Genomic DNA, 23,090 nt, shown 5'->3' on the forward strand with positions numbered 1-23,090 from the left:
GGGAAGCGGGTGTGGGCTGCGGGGGCATTTTTAATGAATTGCTTTTTATTGCTTCCAGTCTGAAGAACTCTTCTTAAGCAGTCAAATAGGGTGACAAGAAAGCCAAGATCAGAATTGAATTTAATATGAATTGCACCGAAACACGGCGGCCCTGACTCGTGTGGCTGAGAAGGTTTTGTATTCTCTGTGACAGAGAGAAACTTCATGGGAAAGAAAAGCCCAGACCCCCGGTTCCCTCATCTGATAGAATTGTAATGAATAATTTAGTATTGCAAATGCATCTTATCTGAGTCACTTGGGGTTTGAGGGACAGAAGAGCACTGCTGGGATGGGCTTTGCACCCTGGAAAAGGTAAAAGGGTCTGCTTGGAGCTCCCTGAAAGCCTCATCAGGCCACTAGTGCAGCAGAGCACTCGGTGTGTTTGATCTGCGGGTCACAGTCAGTGTCAGCTGGCTTAGCAGAGGTATACAAATGTCTGTTTTCAGTCTAGAAATTAATACGCAATTGAATTGAATCTCTGGAATATAATCAAGTTGCTAATAACACTAGTAATTAGAACTTAAATGTCTAGTCTATCCAGCAGTGTCCCTTTCCCTCCCATGCCCTGCTCCATTTTTCTGGTAGTAACCCAGTTTATGCTTTTCCACAGTCAGCAGAAATGATTTGAAATCTGATGATTTATTAACGTTCTGTAATTTATTTTTCCCCGTGCCTGTGTTACTGATGTTCTGCTGACTGCATTCTGCAGGAGGCCCACTGCGTGTGGCTTCGGGCACTTGTGCTTTTCTAGGGAGGACTTCAGAAAAGCTGGGAAATATTATTACAGGAATAAGGTAACAGTGAGCAACTTGTTACATCTGAAAATATTGGTGACTCTGGTCTGGGACCGTGTTTGATAATGCTTAAGTAGTCACACATCTGTCTAATGTCTGTCTATCTCTTCAATTTTTGAAAGCTGGTTTGGCAGATTAATGGAATGTTTGAGTTGGGGAATGAAAGTTGATGTGTCTCGCAGAGTGCAAGTGTCAGGTAGCAGCTAGGATTATTTTGTCAGTATCTCAAATCAAGTGATTTCTTGCCTTGCTGATACTGATTAGCGTGTTTTAAACCCCAGCCTTGTCTGTCTTAGCCACAACTACAATGGCTTTCTTGGTGCCAGAGCTACGCTGGGGGAAAACAGTTTTCACACCCTGCGTGTCTTATGATTTGCGTGCTCTTGGTTTCCCCTCATTTGTTTGATGAGTGTCATCAAGCGTTCAGAATGTTCCAGTTATTTGGGCAACTTGCACTTCCCTTATTTTTAATCTTTTATCTCTTCTGTTGTTGCTAGAATTGCGAAGACAGAATTAGACTTTTTGAGTTCTTTGCACATAAGTCGTTTCAGTTATGGTTGGTTGAAGCCAACTTTTTAACTTTTTTTTTTTTTTTCCTATGGATGGGTGTTTTCTCTTTGGAGAGGGAGGAAGCTGCTGTGTGTAGCTGGCAGATGATGCTGTCCCTGCACACCTTTTACTGGTCTCTCGTTAGAGAGAAATGAAGTCTGTCTTAACATTTACCATTCAGCTCAGACCTAGTCATAGTGCAAAGCCTGATCTTCCCCCAAAAGCAGGGCTGAGTGGAAGGGGAGGATGCCAAGGGGTTGGAGTTGGGAGATGTTTGCTGTGATGCTTCATCCTTTCTGAAAGGGGTTGGGATGATGAGCAGCACAATTAACCTTGAATTGCAGGGGCTGGACTTCACAAATCAGAGCACTTCTCGCTCTGAGGTAAACTAAAACATTGACTTTAGGGCAGGCTTATCTCATTAAGCCATCATCTGCAACCAGATCAATAAATGACAGGAGAAAAATTGGGTTGTAAGGAATTACAGCAGCACTGAAACCCCAGTGAATAGTGGGAATGGCTTTGCAGAACTGAGTATCAAGAGGAAAAGAAATGGGAGGGCATAAAGGCTGCCTGTGAGTCGACTGCTGGTTTTGAGCTTAGACTGCAACTGCACTTATTCAGTGAACAGGCGATGAGTCAACTGGGCTGGGGGTAGAGTCACCTCTTCTCTCCCCAGCCTGAGCCCTTCAGCGTCACTGCGCCAGAGTTGTATAACGAAGTGGTGCAAGATGAGAATTTTAGCATATCTTGCTCAGAGGTTTGTTCAAGAAACAAAGCCCTGCCTTGCTCTCCTTCGCAGGTGTATGAGGCTTTCTCCCTAAAAGCTCTTGGTTAGCACAGGAAAAAGTTCCTAAGCCATCTAGTTCATGATCATCTTACTCCCTTAAGGATTTAAGTCCTTTTTGATGGTTAGAAGGGAGAGCAGTCAGCCTAGTCATCTTTACTCTCTTTAAAATCCCAAATTAACTGTGAAAAGAAAGCATACTTCTAGCTCTTGGCCTGATAAAAGCTAAACAAGTGATTGGGAGCCATGCTGAACCTTATCAAATATGGTGAAATCGCTGCCTGTTTTAACCCCATTAACCAATATCAATCCTCAGGAATAAAAAAATAATAGTACGTATCATGCAAATCATGCTAATGATCCTCCTTGTAACGGCTGTCTTTCTCAGATACATCTGTCCAGTTTCATAATTGCAAGTGGAATCTTTAAGTGACAGCAAAACATAAATTGAATTTTTATAATGCAGTATTTTCCTGCCCTTGGTATTTTTGTCCAAATAGAAATGTTTTCTAGAACCACATGTTTTGTTGTTAGCTTCCGCAGCACTCATTACCTTATTTATAATCGTTACTGTTGCTTTATATATTTCTTGCATGAAGACTAATAAACCTTACAAGGTCTGTGGCTTTTAGTGATAGACTGCAAATAGGTCTATAAATCCAGCAAATTAGTCCAAAAAGAAAAAGTCCTGTGTGGTGCATCTTCATATTAATGAATGTTATATGTAATTATTCCTTGTTGGAATCTGATCACAGTTACGATGGTGTGCCTTGGTTTTTAAACATTGCTCTCTAGGCTATTGTAGATACACCAACATCAAATTTACCTTGAGGTGTGCGTAAGTTAAAAATTCGTGGAAAAACCTTGAGGTGAAATCCCAGCTCCTCTGAGGTTGCTGAGAATTTTGCCATTCGCTTCAGTGGACAAGAATTTAATTCCCATTAAATATAGAGGGCAAAATAAACTGAGTTGCAGAATAATCACAGAATCCCAGACTGGTTTGGGTTGGAAGGGACCTGAAAGCCCATCCAGTGCCACCCCCTGCCCTGGGCAGGGCCACCTTCCACTAGCCCAGGTTGCCCAAAGCCCCGTCCAACCCGGCCTTGAACCCTTCCAGGGAGGGGGCAGCCACAGCTTCTCTGGGCAACCTGTGCCAGGGCCTCACCCCCTCACAGGGGAGAATTTCTGCCTTGGGTCTCATCTAAATCTCCCCTCTGTCAGTTTAAAACTGTTCCCCCTCATCCTATCCCTACACACCTGATGATGAGTGTCCCCCCCCTTTCCTGCAGCCCCTTTCAGCCCTGGGGGGGGCCGCTCTAAGGTCTCCCCGGAGCCTTCTCTTCTCCAGCTGAAACCCCCAACTCTCCCAGCCTGTCCTCACAGGGGGGCTCCAGCCCCCCCCAGCATCTCCGTGGCCTCCTCTGGCCCCGCTCCAGCAGGTCCATGTCCTTCTGCTGTTGGTGCCCCAGAGCTGGACCCAGCCCTGCAGGGGGGTCTCGCAGAGGGGGAGAATCCCCCCCTGGCCCTGTGCCCCCCCTGCTCTGGGTGCAGCCAGCACACCTTGCTGCCTCACAGGCAGTTTCCATCCACAAGGGTATGTCTGATCTCTTCTAAAAATCCCCTTTAACACATCTTGCTTCATTTTCTCATCTGCTGCGACTCCATTCCTGCACTATTCCCTGGGCCTTTCCAAAGTGCAGCTCATCTCCCCTCTCTGCGCCCAGTGTCCCTCCAGCAGTGTCCCATCCCTTTTAACCTGTGTAGGCCTTTTCTGTCTTTTCAGTTGCCACCAAGGCAAAAGGTAGTCAGTGCTGTGGGTGGCTCATAGCAAATGGAATCTGGGGAAAAAAAAAAACAAAACCCGGAGCTTCCCTGGCCCGTCTTCAACAAGAGTAGTAAGGTGGAGGTGTCTGATTGCCCGTGGGCATGAGGATGCCATCCACGAGGCCTCTGTCACGTTTGTCTGAAGTTGGCCAATGCGTTTGGAAGATGAGTGGGAAGGAACTCAGTTCTGCAAGTCCCATCTTCTTCAACCAGAGGTGGTGGTTTTTTCCCCATTATATGCACCATTACGTCTTTCATGCATGTGGCCAGTTTGCTCTCAAGTAACATCTGTCTGGTAATTCCACATTACATGAGATGATTGCTGCTCTGGTGAAGTCCTGAATGCACACAAGAGATGTGAGAAAGAGGACAGGAAGGGAGAAAATATTTTACAACAAGCTCAGCTGCTTATTTAAACTAACACAACTTCTTCAGGATAGGAATTATTGGGGCTATTCTTGGAACCTAGTCTGCGTTATTTGGATTTGAATGGTTTTCTTTTATTTACAGGTAAGTGTGACAAAACAGAGTGTATTGTTTATTTAAATTGTTTCAGTTGCAAAAGCAGGTTTGCTGGTAGCCACCAGTGAACCCCCAGTTCCTGATTAGCACGGGCTGGAGTAGGGACAGTGTCTGTTGCAGCAACACCTTTCACGTGTCGTCAGCCATCCTGCAGCTTGGGTGATGAAAGAGGATAATCCAGTGCCATTCCCCAAGGCTCTTACTCCATCTAAACCCACCTTCCCGTGTCCTTGCCCACAAATACACGTAGCATTTGCAGTAAATCTTCCCAGTTGAACGGGGAAGCTAAATGTCAGTGTGGTGCTGGCAGAGGGAGGGTGTAAATTCTGCCTGTTGGGATGATCTGGACTGCAGAGTTTCTCGCCTGCAGGTCATGAATAAGTAGCAGAAGTTACAGCCCCCCACCATTTCTCGTGCCAACAAACGGAAGAAGGAGTCCACATGAATAGACTCTCCTGGGTAACTGCATCATGGAAAAGATGAGCAGCTGCTGCTGGGCACACAATTTGTTCCACTTGGACCTTGGAAGGAACCTCTGCAAGATACTGGAGTCTGAGATACCTTCTTGCTGTTCTGATTTATCCACAGATGCTAGAAATTAGTCAGCTTTTTAGATCATTTACTGCTCTTTCTGTTGGCTTGGCTGTTGATTAATACGAAGTGGTTGTGGGGAGAGAATTCCAAGTCGTTAATATTGAAGGAAATTTTTAGAGAATGCATGGTTTTGTCTGTAGCTGAACTTTGCCTCTTGCACAAAACAATTTACAGTCGCTTTATTGCAGGGGGCTTTGTTTCAGCTTTATAGCTAAGGTGGGTGTCGAGTTGCCATAGCTACTGGGCATCATGCTGCCTTTATGTGGGCTCCAGAGTGTGTTCCATGAGGATCAGGTGCAACTTCTGAATAATTAATAGCAGCCAGGAAAAGGGAACTGGAATTTTGTTTTAGAGGGCTTTCTTCTCGTTGTCCTCCACAGTTAACTGCCAGTGAAAATTACAGTAGCCATCATCCTAAGAAGAAAGCTCCCTATGACATCTGAAAGAATCTTTTCTGTTTCATTTTAGCGTGTTGTCGCATTGTTAAATACGGTTGTTCCCTCTTAAATATCATCTTGGATATAAATATTCTAGGGAGAGCTTCTAACTTAATCTGTTGCCAATGTCATTGTCCCTTCTGCAGCTTCTCTATGTGACAGGACCGGGGCTGCACCCTGCCCTCGGGGCTCCCCTGCATGCTCCGTAATACCAGTCGTCTTTGATTTTCTTCCCATTTAATAGAGACAGGTCTGTCGATGCCGAGCGGATGAGTGAGCAGATGGATTTTCATGGGTGACTTGGTCGGATCAGTTCATGTTGTCTTATCGGGTGTATATTCTACAATGATTCTTGGCAGCCTGTTCCAAAACAGAAAAAACACTGCTTCACATACAGGGCTGGGTCATTGCAGCTTCTCCCAGCTTGTTAAACACACGTGAGGCCAAAGTCTTTGGAGATTAGTGACCTCGGTGCCGTTGGTGGTGATTTCTTGTCCTGAGGAAACACCCAATTTCTGTTGCAAATAGTCCTGGCAGCTCCTGGGATATCGTCTTTTCCTTCTGAATTGTATCATGTTGATCCATTGCAGTACGTAGGCAGGGAAGCACGGAGTGACCCGTGTCTCGGTGGTCTGGAGGTGGGGGGGTTTGGCCCAGAGAAGCGAACGCTGTTGCGACAGCAGCTCCGAGCTGTAGGGAAGGTTTGGATGGCTTCTGGCAGATTTTTGGCAGGTCAGTCTCTGTGCAGCCAGCCTTGCTCCGATGAGCTGGAGGAGGTGCTAAAGCCAGAGACATTGCAAAGATTTCAGCATTTGTCATAGATCTGTATTGCTGCAGGGTTTCAGGCAGCAGTCTTACTTTCCACGATGATTTTTTTTTTTTATGAATTACCTTCACCCCCTCCCCAAGAGCAAGAGGAACAGAAATCACTGTGCACAAACCCACTCCTGGTGCTGGGTAGCTTTGGCTCAGACTGAATTTACGTTCTAATATCTCCTAATCTCAGACCTGACACCTGCTGGTAAAAATACCATAAAATGTTCAGACCAGGGTAGTCTGTTCTGCATTAATTCATGGTCATGGAGCTTATTGATTAATTCTTTAATTTTTTTTTTTGTTGTTTTTAGATGCAGAAGTCAATATAACTCTTCCTTTTGCTATCACCAGTGTATTAAATTAGCTTGAAACATTTGTGAGGCTGATTCAAAACTTAGGGTTGTTACATCTTTAAATTAAATATTACTCTGAAAATTATAAGGTTGTGTGCATGTATTTTTTTTTTCCTTTAGCTAACACTATTAGGAGCAAACCTGCTGGGATTTGAAGTGTTTCAGAGCTGAAGTGAAAGTAAAACAGAGAAAGTGAATGCCCTTTATCATTTGCATTCTAATGGAGGTCCACTTATTTCCAAGACCCTGCATTTTTCTCTTAATGCCTTTTTCTGGACTCTTCTAAGCGTTCTAGTAGCTTATTACAGCTTGATTGCTGCCTCCAAATTGCATTTGTATCAATGACAGCCTTGGTGCCGTTTGTCGTGGAGGTGGTGCGGAAGGCCACGAGGATGTTGGGTTTGAGAACCCAGTGGAGGTACTGTGTTTTCAGAGACTGGAGAGCTGAGGTTTGGGAGTGAGAATTGATGCCTTTGGGTAGGTTGGGGAAAAATAGATTTGTTTTGATGGCGGAAGGAGCCAAAGATGACTGCTTTTGCCCCAAAGTTTGATCTCACTGTCTAACTAGTTGGTTCCAATAAAAAGCTGCTGTAGTCACAAATTCTTTCTCCTTCACATCCATAAACTGTTTTTACTGGTGCTATATCAAGTGTTTCAAGTTACTTGTGTGTTCAGAGGATCCAGAGAGAAAAGAGGTTTTAATGCTCTGCCCAGCTTGGGAATATAACTAGAATTTACATTAACATTGCAATTAAATATAATTTAATTTTTGTTTGTCCTGACATTGATGTCTAGCATTTAACACCACTTCTTTGTTGTACTTTAATTATTTTCTGTCCTTTTTTTTTTTTTTTCTTAAAAACATCTTTCATTCCCCTAAGAGAAAAACTTATTTAACTGTGATTGTTTAAACAGGTAAAAACGTAATCTTTCACAGTCCAAACTTAGAACTAAATGCCTTGTGCTGTGTGAAGCGTGGTGTGTGTTAATTAACTATGAGTCTGATGAGCATCTCACCTGCACAGAGGGGCTTTTCTGATGCCCTGAATCCTGGAGAGCCAATATTTCTGCTCGGGGAGGGTCTGGATGGGCTACGTGGGCATCTGTAACTCCTTACCTCCACCTTCACGCCGCGGTAGTGGTGCTGCTAAAACGGAACAAGGAATCCTGAGGGCTCAGGTTGCTGCCTTGTGCCAGGCTCGGGCTGTCACAGCTCCATCAGTACCTGTACCAAAGCTGTCTGGTTCCCTACTGCTGGAGGGTTAGTTGCTGGGGGTGAGGGGACTGGATCCTACACAAAAATCCCAGCTGTGTGATTAGGTGCTTAAAGAAGTGCCTGTGGACTTATAAAATACCAGGTGTCCAAGAGTAAAGCATCTGGAAAATGGAGACACGCTATGCTGCTGGTAACACCACTGTGCTCTCTTAATGTCCATCTGGGTCATACCGTTTCCTTAAAGCTACCTCAGTGCTGAAAAGAGATTGTTGAAGTGGAAGTAAACCAAGTGGCTGGTGGATAATGCACGAGAAAAATGCAGAACAAACTTCGGACTGTGGTTGGGGGTGGATCTGAAGGATGGGGGAGGAGGACACTAGTTCCTTTGGTCAGTGAATTTAGAAAGACCGTTTAATTTGGTTAGTGTTTCAGGTACCGTTTTGGAATCATGGCTTTTTTTGCTACACGGGCGACTCGTAAAAAGAAATCCTTGGATAAATGTGAGAAAGGTGCTTCTAATGTTGAAAGCTGTTAGGTTCACAATAGTTGGATGCACTCTGAGGAGGGCTTTTAAAACTGCACTGGTGAGCCCACGCTGGGGGATAATTCTGCTTTTGTAGAAGATGGACCTGTTTTTGACAGAAACATTTTTCTTTCGCTGCTTTTTTTTTCATGATCTTTTGAACCAAACCTGTCAATCAAAAATCCTAAACATCAGTTTTCGGTCTCTGTGTTGCAGCTGGCTGTGGAAACAGTAGGAGTATTTTCCCGTTGAACTCACATTGTGAACAAAATCTTAAATTTTGTTCACTGCATCTTCTTCCTGTGCCTCTTCATGTTCAACCCCTTCCCCTTTACTGTTTTGTAGTGAATGTGGTCTGGAAAAAAACCTGAGAAGTGGTGCTACTATTAGATAGACCTGTCATCTCATTAGACTTCTTTTTAACAGACATCTGCTTCTTTGGATGACTTCTGAATGCTGATAAAATAATGCTTCCTCTGAACCCTGTTCTTATTACCCTGTGCTTTACCTGCTGCCCAGCTGACAGCCTGGATCAATTTTGATTGTAGATTTTCTTCTCAAAGGCTTATGTGCCAAGCTGTGCAAACAAGGTGATTTTCAGTTCACACGGATTTCATCGAACAGCTCTAATGACTTGGAAACTATATGGAATTAATTCCCTCCTGAGCGAGGGTTTTTTGCGGGGAAGGACCTAAATATCCCAATGTTCCTATTATTAATATCAATTAAAAAGAGTGATTTTATTCTGGAAGTTTTGGGGAGCAATTAGCCATGGTGGGAAAAGTGTCCAGTTTACCACAAAGATTTTAAACCTAAACTGGGATCTTAGATGGATTTTTCTGGGTTTTGTGATAAAAATGTTCCAGCTTTCTAAAAGTATGTAACTTAACACGTGTTATATTGGCTTCCAGTAGAAGATCCTGTATGGCTTGAGTTCTTTTGTAAAGATAACCAGTCCATAATATATACATCTCCAAAAGGCGTGTTTCTGTGAATAAAATACGTCAGTGTTAATAGAGGCTTTGCTCCTTTGCACTTAGAATGTTCTTTTTGTGCAGGTAGTAACTCCTGATGACAGCTTTAAATAATTAATTAAGATGGGAGTAGCTGTGAGGCTCTCCAGGAGCTTGGTGTCAAGTGTTGTGGCACAGAAGCCCCTGAAGTCTCAGAGATGGACCATTCTAGTACGAGAGCGCTGTGCAAGAAGGTAGCCAGAACCTTTGCCAGGCACGGAAAAGGAAAAAGGCTGAGGAAAAGCAGGTTGATAGTGGGGGTCCTGGCTGGCAGGAGTGGTAAAATGGAGCTGGCCAAGGGGAAGGGATCTGTAAGGGGGCTCTGCAGGGCTCGGCGACTCGGATAATAAAATTACAGTGGATTCAGATTTGCAGAGGACACACATTGGTGCTGCATCAGTTATGAGGGCATGACCATCGGACTGCCCAGCCTGATCCCTAGGAAACGTGGATCCATTTATTACTGGAGTTCAATACTTGAGTGCCAGGAGCATGCACAGGCTCAGGGAAGGACGGGTGAGGCACAGGGTGCAAGTTGTTTAGCATGCAGTCATGTTGCTGTGCCGAAAAACTGCAACCCTGAGGGAGTAGTAAGAGTGTGAACACCAGCGCTGTGCTGGTACCAGAAGGGTCCAGTACTGGTGAAACACCCAGAGCGTGGAAAAGGAACCCAAGTTCTGCAGAAGTGCCCTCTGAGAGGCACGGAGACCAGGAATTTTGTCTGGTTTATCTGAAAGATTAACAAATTAGAAAAACAAACAAGCCCCACAAAAAAAACCCCAAACAAACAAAAAAATAAACCCAACCAAACCAAAACTCTGAGTATTAAAAAGCCTCTTAATACAGTGTCAGTGGGCATGGCAGGAACCAGAGGCTGGCAAAAGGAAAGCAGCTGAATTAAATGAAGTTGCACACTTTCAGCCAAGAGGGTGATTAATCATTGGAACGAGTTCTCAAAATAAGGTATTTTCCCAGGCACTGTCTAGTCAAATGTGATTAACAGGCTTTTGTGAAGAAGGAACAGGGTAAAATGCCTGTGACACGCAGGAGGTCAGCCTAGCTGATGTAATTCTCCTTTACAGCCTTAGCTCAGCAACGCCAGGAAAACTTTAGGAAGGTGGCATCAGAGATTGCAGCTTGCTGAAACTGGAAGGGTCGTCTTGACCTGAAAGAAGGAAATAGGCAGCTTGGCTTTTGGATTTCACTGGGAATAAATAATTAGTATTTAGGTAGTTCTTTCTAGTAATAAATGTTCACGCTTGCGAGGCAGCACATCTAATCTAAAGCCAGATAAACAAGCGTAGAGGTGAGGCATGGCCAAGTGAATCAGCAGCAGACCTGGAAAAAGACCCAGTGTCTCCCGGATCCCTGGCTGAGACAGGCTTGTTTTCTTGGGAGGACTCAGCTGTCTGAAATCCAGCACGTTCTTAACTCTGCAAGGCCAAACATGCCAACATGAATTAAGCCTCAAATATCACAAAACATGTTCTGACGAAAAGTGTGAGGTTACCAAGAAATTATATTTTATGGGTTTTTATTTATAGATATTGTCATTCATATATATATATATATATATAAAATAAAAGAATTAGGTTTGCATTTACTCAGTGATGTCTGTGTAAATACAAGACAACACCTCTGTAAGGCAGGTGTTTCTCTTCATTTAGGAAGCCCTGCACTCAGCACTGGGCAGTACTGACTTACCTAAACTCACCTAGTGGTTTCTGTTACTGGGAACTCATTGAGATTTTCGGCAACGCTCCTATTTGTTGCTGTCTGAGCACCTCGAGGTCAGAACAGTGACCATGTGGGTCTCGTGTTTCCCATGCTGTCAATCCCAAATGCCTACATTCACTTGGAATGATTCGCTTAAGTGTCAAAGGTTAGTACTCACCCCTTGATTTTTGGGTTGGGATTTAAATGAAGAAAATCCCTTGGTGACAGCTACAGTAGCTACTTCCACAGTATTTATGTGATGTTAAAACTGCAGTTCTTTTGCACATAAGGAGCCTGGGTAATGGGGCTTTCTGAGGCTTCAGGTCTTGATTTTATGTTCTTGGCATATATGCTGTTTGCACATCGTACCGGGAAGACAAGCGTAGAGATGCTGAGCAAGCTTCCTTGGGACGTGGACATATTAGGTCAGCCTGCCAAGAAATTTAGATTGCTGATTTTAAATAATAGCGATTAAGATTTATAGAATGGTGAAAATTTGTGTTTAAAGTTCTTTGTGTGGGTTTTTAAAATTTTCTCTCTTTTTTAAAAAATTTTATTGATTGATTTAGATGCTTCCTTTATTGGCTAAGGCTGGCTGCAGGGTCTGAGCGAAGTCAGCCCCAATCTCTCCTACATCCTTGGCCCTGCCTGAGTCTCCACGGCATGCCAGTGATGGTGGGATCATTTTCTACGAGTTGAACTGAGCCTGTTGATTTATTTCACGTAATATCGTGTGGCCACCTTCACGTCAAGCACCGTGGCAGTAGAGGGTAGCTGAGATGAATCTGTGAGCTATGGCACTTGCAGGGGAAATTGAGCTCCTGGAAAATGTTTGTTTTGGCCAACCCAGATTTAGCACTTTGCTTTATGCTGAGATGCCTTGTGGATGCTTTTTCGCTGTTTCTGGATGAATTGTTTAGAAATGAGTAACAGAGCTGTTGCGGTTAGAGGTGTTTATCAGAGAAGAGGTGAGATTTTTTTTTTTTTTTTGTGACTTGTAATTTGGGTGCCTGCACCACAAAGCACGTTACCAGTGAGATGGGGAGCGGTGCTGCTCCTTACAGCACCCTGGCGAGGGCTCCTCGTCTTTTATAAAGTGGATCCTTTGCTGGTGTGGAAAGTAAAGCATCCAAACCCACAGGCTGCTGCAGCAAATGTTGGCTTCTTGGCATAACCGCTGCCCCAGTGCTGGGTAGAGCTGGTTTGTTTGCCTGATGTTCACCAAAGACACTTAGTTGGGCATGAGTAGGAGCTGCAAAACACACCCGGCAGATGCCATCGCCGGGGAGAGCATTTGGAAACCCATTTTCTGTCTTTCTAAGGTTTTCTTTCTGTTGCTTCTGGCTGCTGACAGCTCCTTTTTCTCTGGGAAGAGGTCAGCCCTGTCCTGCCTGGTTTGACCTGTTGAACAGAGATCTGTACCCTGTGCAGTTTATTGCCTGGCAAAAAATTTGAATTCCTTAAGCTCCCTAAATTAATTTATTTTGGAATACAGCGTGGCTTGAGCACTTGGCTCAGGGAACAGCATGATTCACGGTGACCCCCCGTGCCCTAACCCACAGGTTGTGCCACTCAGGATTCCCACCCTAAGTTAATGTCTAGGGGAAAAGTGATTAAAGAAAGGCCCTTTTTCTGTCTGTGACAGGCTTGGGAGGCATTCTGGGGAAGAGTTGTTGTGCAATGGCTTTGTAGTTGCTGGGGAGAAGTAGTTCAGTGTGTGAATTAATTTCACCAGCAGAAAAAAATTAGTGGCTGACTTCTGCAAAGGGAGGTTTAAGCTTTATCGCTAAGAGATGATTAAAATCTGCCTGGACTAAAATAGAGGCTCCACAGATACGGAGGAAAAAGAGACTGAGGTGGTTTCTGCTGAGCACATGGTCTTGCTTACGCTGGTGTGTGTTTTCCTTCTCTTTCCTTCAGAGACAGGATGGCTTTTGTTTCACAGGGTATTTCTGGAATCTTGTGAATGTGATGGTTCTGTGCTTTCAGGCACAAAAGTCCAAGTATCACCTTTGTTTGGAGATAAATTTGAAATAGATTAAGACATGAGCAACTGAGGGAAATAGTTTTTTACAGTAACTCTCATTATTTTGTGCGATTATATTGCTAATAGAAAAATGGATGGTTAGGAGCTTCAGAAGAAATAAAACGAATTCTATGATGTGTGAGTCTCCGGGTGTTTTTTAAAAAATACATGTAAGTTAAAAAATCAGTGCTAAAACCCAGTCCATTTGTCTTTCATAGTATCTGATGATAGTGTCAATCCTGAAATACTGTGCTCTTTCACTCTCCTTCGCTGTATTTTGGTCTTGTATTTTAATAAATGTGGCTGAATGTAGCTTGTAGCTGAAATAAATGCACAGTTACTATAAGGCTTAATCTTCCTCCATTTGATGTCATCCACATATTCTGACTTCTGTGACAATCTGTTTTCTAACAAATAAGCTCTACCCTTCTTTCTCTGCCCAGTCCAAAGAAAAAAAAAAAAAAAAGGTTAATGAATCGCCCTGTTTACAGCTGTGTCAACTGGTCACAGTATTCCAAATATTTCTTAAACATCTGTTAAGGTATGTTACTGTGTTAACAAAAAAAAAAGATATTTGGCAAACAAAGAGAAATAAGTGCTTGTCCAGTTATTCTGTCAAGACCGTGGTAGCTCTGACGTCCCTTAAGTGTGCTACTTGTCACCCTGGTTTTTATCACACACCGGTTCAGAGATTAAGCTGTGCTGCAGATTTTTTTTTTTTTAAGTGTCCAACTGCTGTTCAACTCTCTGTACTACATCAACTCAAGTTTTATATTTATCTCAGCTGTTTCACTTTGTTAGAATTTAGATTTGTTATCTCAGCTGTTTCACTTGTTGGTAGAGTTGTTTCTGCCTTCTGAGATTATTTGGGATTTTTCATTTGCTTGTGTTTAGTACAGCTGAAAGTCTCACGTGTGGTTGAGTCCAATCAGTGCTATCAATGTGAAACCTTTAGGAGAGGGGTTACCAAAATGTCATCTGTGAGGCATTAATTAGTGGACTTCATCTTCTCAGAATACTCCCACCCCAGTGGGGAACAAAGCAGCAGCTCCTGGCTAGGCGGTGTTGAGCGTTGGTCTGGTGACGTGTTTGATTCTGAGGGATTGTATTAAGAGAAATACTTATGTGTGTGTGTATCCCTGATTTTATTAATTTCATATTTGCTAAAACATACCAGTTGTAAGGAATAAATAAAGCTGCTGAGATTGCCCTGCACACACCTGCTTTTCTCACCTGTTCTTTGTGTGCTGTGTCCCCCCAGCTTCACTTCTGTGCAGAGCCTTCCACAATCAGCAGAACCTGGTCCCGACAGAAAAATACAGCAGGAAGCTACGCAGCAGGCAGCTTCTGGTGTCAGTTTTATGGATGCATACAGGTACCTTCTAGGTCATATTTTTCAAGGAGCTGTGATATTTTCTCAGCAGGTTGAAGTTGAAGTTTACCGGAGAGATTCTAAGAAGCTTCCTGGCCTGGGAGACCCCGACATTGACTGGGAAGAGAGTGTCTACTTGAACCTCATCTTACAGAAGGTAACCGTGGTCCTTAGCTAAATTTCATGGGCTGTTTGTGCTAGAGAGGTTTCAGGGCAGGCTTTGATCTGTCCGCTTCCCTCCCTAGCTTGGGGGATTTGAACACTTCTGAAGGATAGCAAGAAAGTATGGTTTTAATTTTGCCTTTCAGAATCTAAATGAACATAAACTGAGTTGTTGATTATTTTTCAGCAGTATCCTGATAGCTTTCCTCAAAAAAAAACTTTAAATACATCCAGCGAAGCTGGGCTGAAGTTTTATGCTCTGTAACAAAGTTTTACAAAATGGAAGGCTTTGTCAGGTTTAATAGTTTTTGAGAGTGAACGAGGCTGTTAGACAAGCAGAGTTCACAATACTGGTACAGCTGGGAGAGGGAACTGCTAAGTAGAAATGAGGTAAAGGTGTTGTGTATACTGCACTGGGACTTTGCTGCTCTTGACATCAGAATTTTAGTAAATTTTTTTTTTTTTTGGTAGTGGAAACATGAAGCTAGCACAAATTATTTCTTTAATCAACTCATAGGTTGTTTAGTTATTGCATATGTTACACTGGTGCTTAGGAAAGCTGAACATTACTACAGTCATTTGAGATCCCTTAAGTTTTGTTGATGGTGATCTCGGAATGAGAGACCGCTGGCTTATTGCACACATCCTGGAAAATAAATTGTTTTCATTCTCTCTCCTTCCTCCCCAAAGTCTCGTTGCAGAACTTTTTTTCTCTGCAGAGAGCAGTTTCTGCCTTTATTTGATGCTGAATAAAACCAGACTCTGTTTGCTACAGTCAGAATTCAGAGATGCTGTTATAGCTGGGCATTGCTGTCCAGAACTGTCACGCTTGCTCCTTAGAAGTTTTTCAGGTTGTTTGGCAGGCTGCGGTCATGGTTTCTGACCTCTGTAACGTGTTGCTTGTGCTCATTTAGTGTTTCCATTTTACCTTAAAATGTGCTTGTGTCCGTGTGCTGTGCTTATTCCCCCAGCTGACCAGTAAGCTAGTGTTAAACAATATTGACAGGAGGTTTTTTTACTCATAGGTTTTGCACCTCAGCAAGCATCTGTGCAAAAGATCTCAGCATCTCTGAGATAATAAACAAACATGGGCTTGAAAATTGTCGTTTCAGCACAGTAAAGAGAATAAAGAAAACAGCAATACTGAAACATCTTACTTTTTAACCAGACTGCTAAAAAAAAATTAAGATGGACTGTGTTCTGCTTCGTGCATGTCAATGTTTTGGTTTTCTAACTCTAAACCTTTATTTCCTCTATCTGGTCCCCGGGTTCAGCTGGATTATGTGGTGACATGTGCTGTGTGCACGCGCTCTGATGGAGGAGATATTCACATTCACAAAAAGAAATCTCAGGTGAGATTACCCTCTTATTACTCTGGATAAGAGAATGGCATCCAGTATTATCTAACCCTAAAGACTGTATCAAAACCAGGGCAGTGGTTCTCAGGCTGTGCTCTGACAGGTGTGCCCTGGTGAAGCATCTCAGATCTTTGTCTAGTGACATTGCCTGCCACTCCTCTCAGTGTGAGATCTAAATGTCCTTTATAGCCCCTCTCAAAAAAATTGTAAAGACCTCTGCATGCTTTCGAGATCTCTGTCTTTGCCTACTGGATTTGGGTGGGGGGGTGCTGAGGGGGAAGTATACCCAATCTGAGGGTAAACCTGAAATGGTATGAGACCCGAGTTATGAGAAGCCTTCAGGGAAAATCTGTAATGTAGCACTATTAAATAGTAGATAATTTACTGATTACCAATTTATCTTTTTATTGTTTTCTCTCCTAAACTGTCTGTTCCTTCCATTTCCACCCCAAAGGCTTTTATCACTTGCTCACGTGCAGCATACAGTTAATCTAGGCTTTTAGCACAGTGGAAGAGACTGACTAATAAGCATGGAGGGCATGGGAACAAGAAACCCCAGACTTCTTCACTCACGTTCCAGCAGATCTTGCCACAACTTCTCCTAGTTGGCAGAAATGCTGCTTTAAAACACCCCTGTTGCTTTTAAAAGGCTGTTTCTCCAAGGCATTTCCATTCATTTAGCTCATTCAGCTGCTTGCATGGCTTTACTGACAATAAACCAATGCTCTTTAATCCTTTAATTTTGTTTTACCGTTTTAAAACAGTTGTTGCTTTGCTTGCAAACAAACCTGGCAACGCTGATTACTGTATTTGTCATTTGCATTAGTTAGGTGCATAATTCCCTTCTTCTGGGGTGCTGAGACACCACGTTACACCACTGATGTAAGCCTTTTATTTCTCATTGCTTTTTCTACTGTTTATTCGTCTAAATTTCACCCCCAGTCAACTTCTGCAAAATTCTTTGGAGAAAAATCTGTAACTATTACTTGCAGGTTTGAAACCTGGGAAGATGAGGATGAGGGACCTGCCCTCACCACATGAGAGCAGTGTTCAGAATTGGGGGGGGGTGGGGTTTCTGTTCCTCCTTCCTAGAGGCTCGTACCATGGGCCTGCTTATAAATTTTTGTCTCCCCTTTTCTAGGAGAAACACCTTAAAACTTACCAGTACATACTAATACCATTTCAACATCATGAAGCTGATCTATGGAGAGGGAGGGAGGGCAATTCTATCTACCCTGGAAAACAGCAGGGCACTTCATTGTAACGTGCACCAGTGAGGCCCTTAGTTTTAAACAAACAAAAGCCAACTTTTTTGGATCTCTGTTATTACTGCCCTGGTGGTTCTTGCTTTACCTTGTTTCTGGGTTTTGTATACATTATCCTGTCAGTGTGCAGCCAGATGTTGGGTAGGTAGACCCATAACAAAGCCACCGTGTTCATACCGGTAGAGTACCCGAGGCACAAAACCAGTGTAAAAAAGGCTGACTTTCCCCTGAATTATTTTGCAGACTACATTGATTCTCTGCTGGCTTGACAGTAAGATCTCTACAAATTCTATTTTCCTCAAGTGTGTCTGACTGGCGATGAGTTTGAGGGTGGTTTGTTTTTTTTTTTTGCTTTACAGTGGATGGCATGAGAACAAGGATGCCTGGAAGATGTCCTTGTTTCAGGCATCGGTGCAAGTGCCGTCTTTGAGGAGTCTTGTTACTTCCTACTGCTGTTTCTTGTCATGAAACAACCTTTCTTTTTAATAATCTGTATTTAAATAAACTTCATAAGTACAAATAAGGAAAAGCAACCCTCTCATGAATATCTAATACCCTACCCTTAGTCACGTTTCACGTCGGATGGTTTGTAGCAGGAGTATCACCAGCCTGACAATCTGGGCAGAGTCAGAGCTTTCAGCACATTCACAGAGGGCTAAGATTTCAGGGTTCTTTAATTCAAAGCTTTGTTTGTGAACACAGGTGGAAGCAAAGAAGGCTACTTGGTATGAATTCTTCTCCCTCCTTACCTGCTTGCTAATCTTGTTGGAATGATAAAATCTAAAGCCTTTAGCTATTTAAACAGAGGTTGTTTTGAGGAGTGAAGTGACCAAAGGAGTTTAGGAACTGCTTCAGAGGGAGGAGCAGTGCAAGAGGAAGCACGGTGGGTAGAGACAGAAACACAAGCAGAAGATGAGGATGAGAAATCAAGCGCTTGTCCTCCTGAGGGCCGTGCTTCCCCTTACTGAGGGATGCTGATCTTGCCCTGGTACTAAGCAAACAATAACAACAAAATTAACTGTACAAGCAAATAGTGTTAGGTCAGCTACTCCGGGGTCACTTTCTTGCTGCGTGTGCTTTTACTTTGCAGCGCATTGCAGTGACTTAAAGGCAGCTCAGGGTGGTTTTCTCTGTCAATGAAAAGGAGGATGCCTTAGCTGCAGCACAGGGTGGTGAGAGGGCAGGTGCACACAGGGACATTTACTGTGGAGCAACTAGTATTTGATAACTTGCATGTGAGAACTCCAGGATTTCACAAGTGGTGTCATCATTGTGGAACGGGCTGTAGCGAGAAACCAGCTCCACTTTGCCTGCAGGGTATCTCGAGCCTAAGTGAAAATGTTGGCTGGCTGAGCAGTGTTGGACTGTGGTGTTTTGGTCTTGCTTGTCTTGTATTCAGTGCCTCCGTTCCTGAGCACATTTAACTGAGAAGATGTATTCTATTTTTATTTTTTTCTCCCCCATATATTTCTCAGCAAGTGTTTGCATCTCCTAGCAAACACCCCATGGACAGCAAAGGAGAGGAGTCAAAGATCAGCTACCCCAACATATTCTTCATGATTGACAGTTTTGAAGAGGTGAGTTCCTTGTTGCAGCAGCAGTTTTGTCCTATTCTGGTCTTATGTCCTGATTAGCTGTTGCCTTTTACCTTTTGAAGAAATGTTCTTGGCTAATTGAGGGTTATCTTCTAGTAGATTTTACTTGACCTTCCTCTTTCTTTAATGTTTGAAATCTGAGCTTAAAGCTGGATTTTGGCATCTCTCTTTATGATGGGCTAAAAGAAGACAGGCTGATGTGAGAGCTGCTTATCCCAGCACGTGATTTGCAGTGTGCAGTGCCTGAAGTCTGGTTTTTTGAAAGGCTGAGGTGGAGCCTACAGCTCCCTTGCTCTCTGCCATTTACATTGAAACTGCCTCGGGCCTGAGGAGAGTCGTGGGAATCCAAATACATTTAAACTTCAACAGCTGCAGTTTGCCTTGAAGTGTTTCATCTTGCACCTTTGGCAGGTTTTCAGTGACATGACTGTGGGAGAAGGAGAAATGGTCTGTGTGGAGCTGGTGGCCAGTGACAAAAGCAACACCTTCCAAGGGGTGATTTTTCAGGGGTCCATCCGCTATGAAGCGCTCAAGAAGGTCTATGACAACAGGGTAAGGTGCTTCTGAAAAACAGCATCCTTTGCAACCACAATACTCAGACACAGTTTTTCTTTGCTGCTGAGGCTGTGAGCTTTTTGTCTGGTTAGATCATCTGCATCATAGTCTGTCTTTTTTTTTCTTTTTTTTTTTTTTTTTTGCTTTGAAATTTACCTGAAAGCTAATGCTTGTGGCTCAGACAGCTGAGAGGATTCAGATCAGGATACCTTACTCTGGTGTTTGCCAAAAGGAGAGATGTGTATAAGTACTCAAGAGCATGACACAGGAATGGATCTCAGTAACAGAGTTTTGGGAGCCCCTTCATTTTCTTGAGAGGTCACAGATATTTCTAGTTACTTCAGAGAAGGCATGTTTTACAGGGAGACCTTAAACTCCAGTGACTACTTTGCTTTGTGTAAACCACGTTTTTCTTCAGTGTGTGTTGTACTCACGGCCATTTTCAAAAGATCACTGTAGTTTCACTGCCCCAGACAGCAGCTTTCTTTGCTTTCCTACAGAAACACAAAATGCTAGTGCTTTCAGCTTCAAATTCAGTACTTAGTGCTGAAGTCAAGAGTGTGCAAGAGCCAATAAATTTCTCAGTTTGTTATGAAGAGAGTCCTGAGATGTTTTAAAAACAAAAAAAAAAAAACCCACAATATTTACTGTGACTGTAAACTTCCATTCCCTTTGTTCCTGCCCTTGTCAGGAGAGGCCCTGGACAATATCCCTTCTCCTTGTTTTAAATGTCAGTGGTTATACTCTTCTAGCAGTTTTCTGAGAGACCGTAAAACTGAAATTGTTCCTCTCTCCCACCATTATTGTGTGTCTCTCACGATCAGCAAGTGGGTTATTAAAATACATGGGAATGCAGAATCACTGAAGACAACATAAGAAAAAAGCCCTGGAGTTGAAAAACAAGATTTGCTGTAGTAAAGTCACCTCATATCCTAGGAATGTCTTGTTTGACCACACAGCTATTTTATATTGTTTTGGTAGATGAAATAAAATTGTTAGCGCTTCAAATAATTATGGCTGAAGGCAAAACTTGAAATTGGACCATTCTTTTCACAGGACAGAAGCAATCTCTCTATGCTTTTGAAGGTTATGTGATTTCAGTTGTGTCTATTAATTCTTAGTAAAATACGAGTTGTGTTACAGAATGAGCATCTTGGCCCTTTCAGGTGATAAAACTGCTGGAAGTTGTGATAAACCACTTAAATTTAAGGCTAAATCCTACTTACTTTGCTTGGCAAAACCTTGACTGTTTTCATGTTGGTCTGTTCCTTTTTTCAGTTCTCAGTTCAGTTTTCAGTTCAGTTGTGTTAACTGGAAATTGAGCCCTTCTGTCTGTTGGGAGGGTTCAAAAGCTGTCAGGGTTTTGCGGTGAGAAGTGCAACCCAGGTTAGTTGTGCATGGGGGGGTGTTGTGTTGCTTTTTGCTTTGGCCTTGACAGAGTGGACACACAAATGTCCAGGCTGACTTGCCACAAAGTAGAGCCAGAATTGTGCAGTGTGCTTTGTCAGTTTGAAGCATCTCGTGTGTGTGTGTGTGTGTGTCTGCTGCTTTTTGGACTCAACAGGTGTCCCTGTACAGGTTCTGTTGAGTTGTGCACGTGCCTGCTCGTGCTCTGCTGTGCCATGTTGTGTGGGTCTGGATAAAAACCTTTTGTTTTATCTCAGCGTGCCATTGGGGTAACTCTGTCTTTTGGATAGCTGAAGGAGTTGATTTTTCTGTAAGCCTCTGGTTTTGTATCTGTAAAATTGCTTCTCTTTTGGACATCGCTTCACATTGTGGCTTTAAATGCTTCTTAAGAAGATAATGATCATTGTCCACTATGGTTTGGACATTCTGAGATAACAGCTTCCAGAGAACATCAGTATTTTGAAACACGGCGATGATACTACGTGATTTTTTTTTTTTTATTCTTTCCTGTCTTGTAGGTGAGTGTTGCAGCTAAGATGGCTCAAAGAATGTCTTTTGGCTTTTATAAATATAACAACATGGAGTTCGTCCGAATGAAAGGGCCACAAGGGAAAGGACACGCGGAGATGGCAGTGAGTAGAGTTTCTACTGGTGACACTTCACCATATGGGACAGAAGAAGATTCAAATCCAGACTCCCCAGTGCATGAGAGAGTAAGTAGCAGACAGAAATACTGACCTACAGTTAAGCATGGACACATTTTATTCCAAAGCAGGTGGACGGACTGAAGCTGGGATTATCCCACATCAAGGTTCTGAGTTTAGGTTTGATCGTGGCTATTTTGATTATACTCAGTATATGCAGATGGATTTTCAGCAGTTTCCCTTGAGCAAATACTGAATACAGAGATGACTGGATGATTCATGCTTGTGGAGGTGTGTTTTGTTGAAACGACAGCAGTGTTGATGCCAGGGAAAATGATGATTCTGCCTGTTTTCTATGAAAATTAATAGATTCCATTTCTGTACAGGATGGGATTTACCTAGAAACGTGGAATTTGTATCTCACGTAGGATGCTTGCTAAACCTCACAGGAAATGATACTGCTGGGAGATTTTGCCACTGAGGAATAGTGCCAACGGGAAGCCTGTATAATATTAAAGCAAAGATTATGGTTCTACGTGCAGTACCATATTTATGCATGTGCTTAATTTTAACGCAAATTATATTTGTAAAGTAAAATACCAATAGAATCAGTCCGTAGAAGCTGATTTGTCCCTTACTCAGTCCTGAGCCTTGTTTTCCATTCAGGCATTTTACCTAGTTACTGGGGATTAGGCAACACATCTTCAAATTACCCGCACAGACGTGTCCTGACCCGGGCTGGGAAGTTCCTGAGGGATTCCAGTCTGGTTTCCTGTGTAACATAGCTAATCTGCGTAGTTCAAAGGTCTGCACGACTGCTTCGAAAGGTCTCCATGCAGGCTGTGTGACTTTTGTTTCTGGCTTCCTAAAAGGCAGAATGAGCTGCCAGCAGAGAGCTCGTTAGCTGCTCGGGCTTGCTCTCTACAATACAGCCCGGAGAAATCAGGCCTAGAGGGACTTCTGAGCTTTTGGCTCCAGGACTTCCAGTGTCAACTGGAAACTGTCAGAACAGATAATGTATTATCACTGCTTTTTGCTAATGGTTTTAATGGCGGTTTGTCTGTTTCTGGTTTTCCCTCCAGGTGTGGTATGTAATGGCTACAGCATTAAAAATAGAGACAAGTACAAGGGCACTAAATAAGGATCAGCTGAGTAGTAGAATGCTTCTCCTGGTTTGGCTTTTAACATTAACAGTAGAGGGACAACACAGAGTGTTCTGCAGCGCAACACCATCCTCACTCCCATGTCACCTCCCTCCCTATTTGTATGGACAGATACGAGCAATATCAGGTGTCATCTCAGGGAGAGTTACGGGATCGTTGAATTAACTGTGTGAAGAAGGAAGGATGAGAGAGAAATTGCTCATCTTCATTAGCAAAGCAGTTATCCCTATTTTTTTTTCCCGTTTGAAATGAAACTATTAAAATATTTCTGGCAAAACCAGCAGATAAACACTGGATTTCAATTCTTTCTGAAATAGCTACAGTTGACTATAATTGTGGTTTACTCAAGAGCACCTACTG

The 23,090-nt window shown here is 43.0% G+C and overlaps 1 protein-coding gene across 1 annotated transcript in view; it reads left to right on the forward strand.

Annotated features, from left to right (window-relative positions):
• KIAA0930 (KIAA0930 ortholog) overlaps nt 1-23,090 on the forward strand; it is a 73,537-nt gene that overhangs the window by 42,092 nt on the left and 8,355 nt on the right. Inside the window, exons 3-8 of the mRNA XM_026864458.1 lie at nt 14,631-14,738; nt 16,018-16,095; nt 18,842-18,943; nt 19,373-19,513; nt 21,442-21,659; nt 22,650-22,654. Of these exons, the coding sequence (XP_026720259.1) occupies nt 14,631-14,738; nt 16,018-16,095; nt 18,842-18,943; nt 19,373-19,513; nt 21,442-21,659; nt 22,650-22,654 (652 nt within the window). The remainder of the gene's footprint in view (nt 1-14,630; nt 14,739-16,017; nt 16,096-18,841; nt 18,944-19,372; nt 19,514-21,441; nt 21,660-22,649; nt 22,655-23,090) is intronic.

The sequence above is a fragment of the Athene cunicularia genome (assembly GCF_003259725.1).
Source record: "Athene cunicularia isolate RWA chromosome 1 unlocalized genomic scaffold, athCun1 chr1_part2, whole genome shotgun sequence".
NCBI lineage: Eukaryota > Metazoa > Chordata > Aves > Strigiformes > Strigidae > Athene > Athene cunicularia.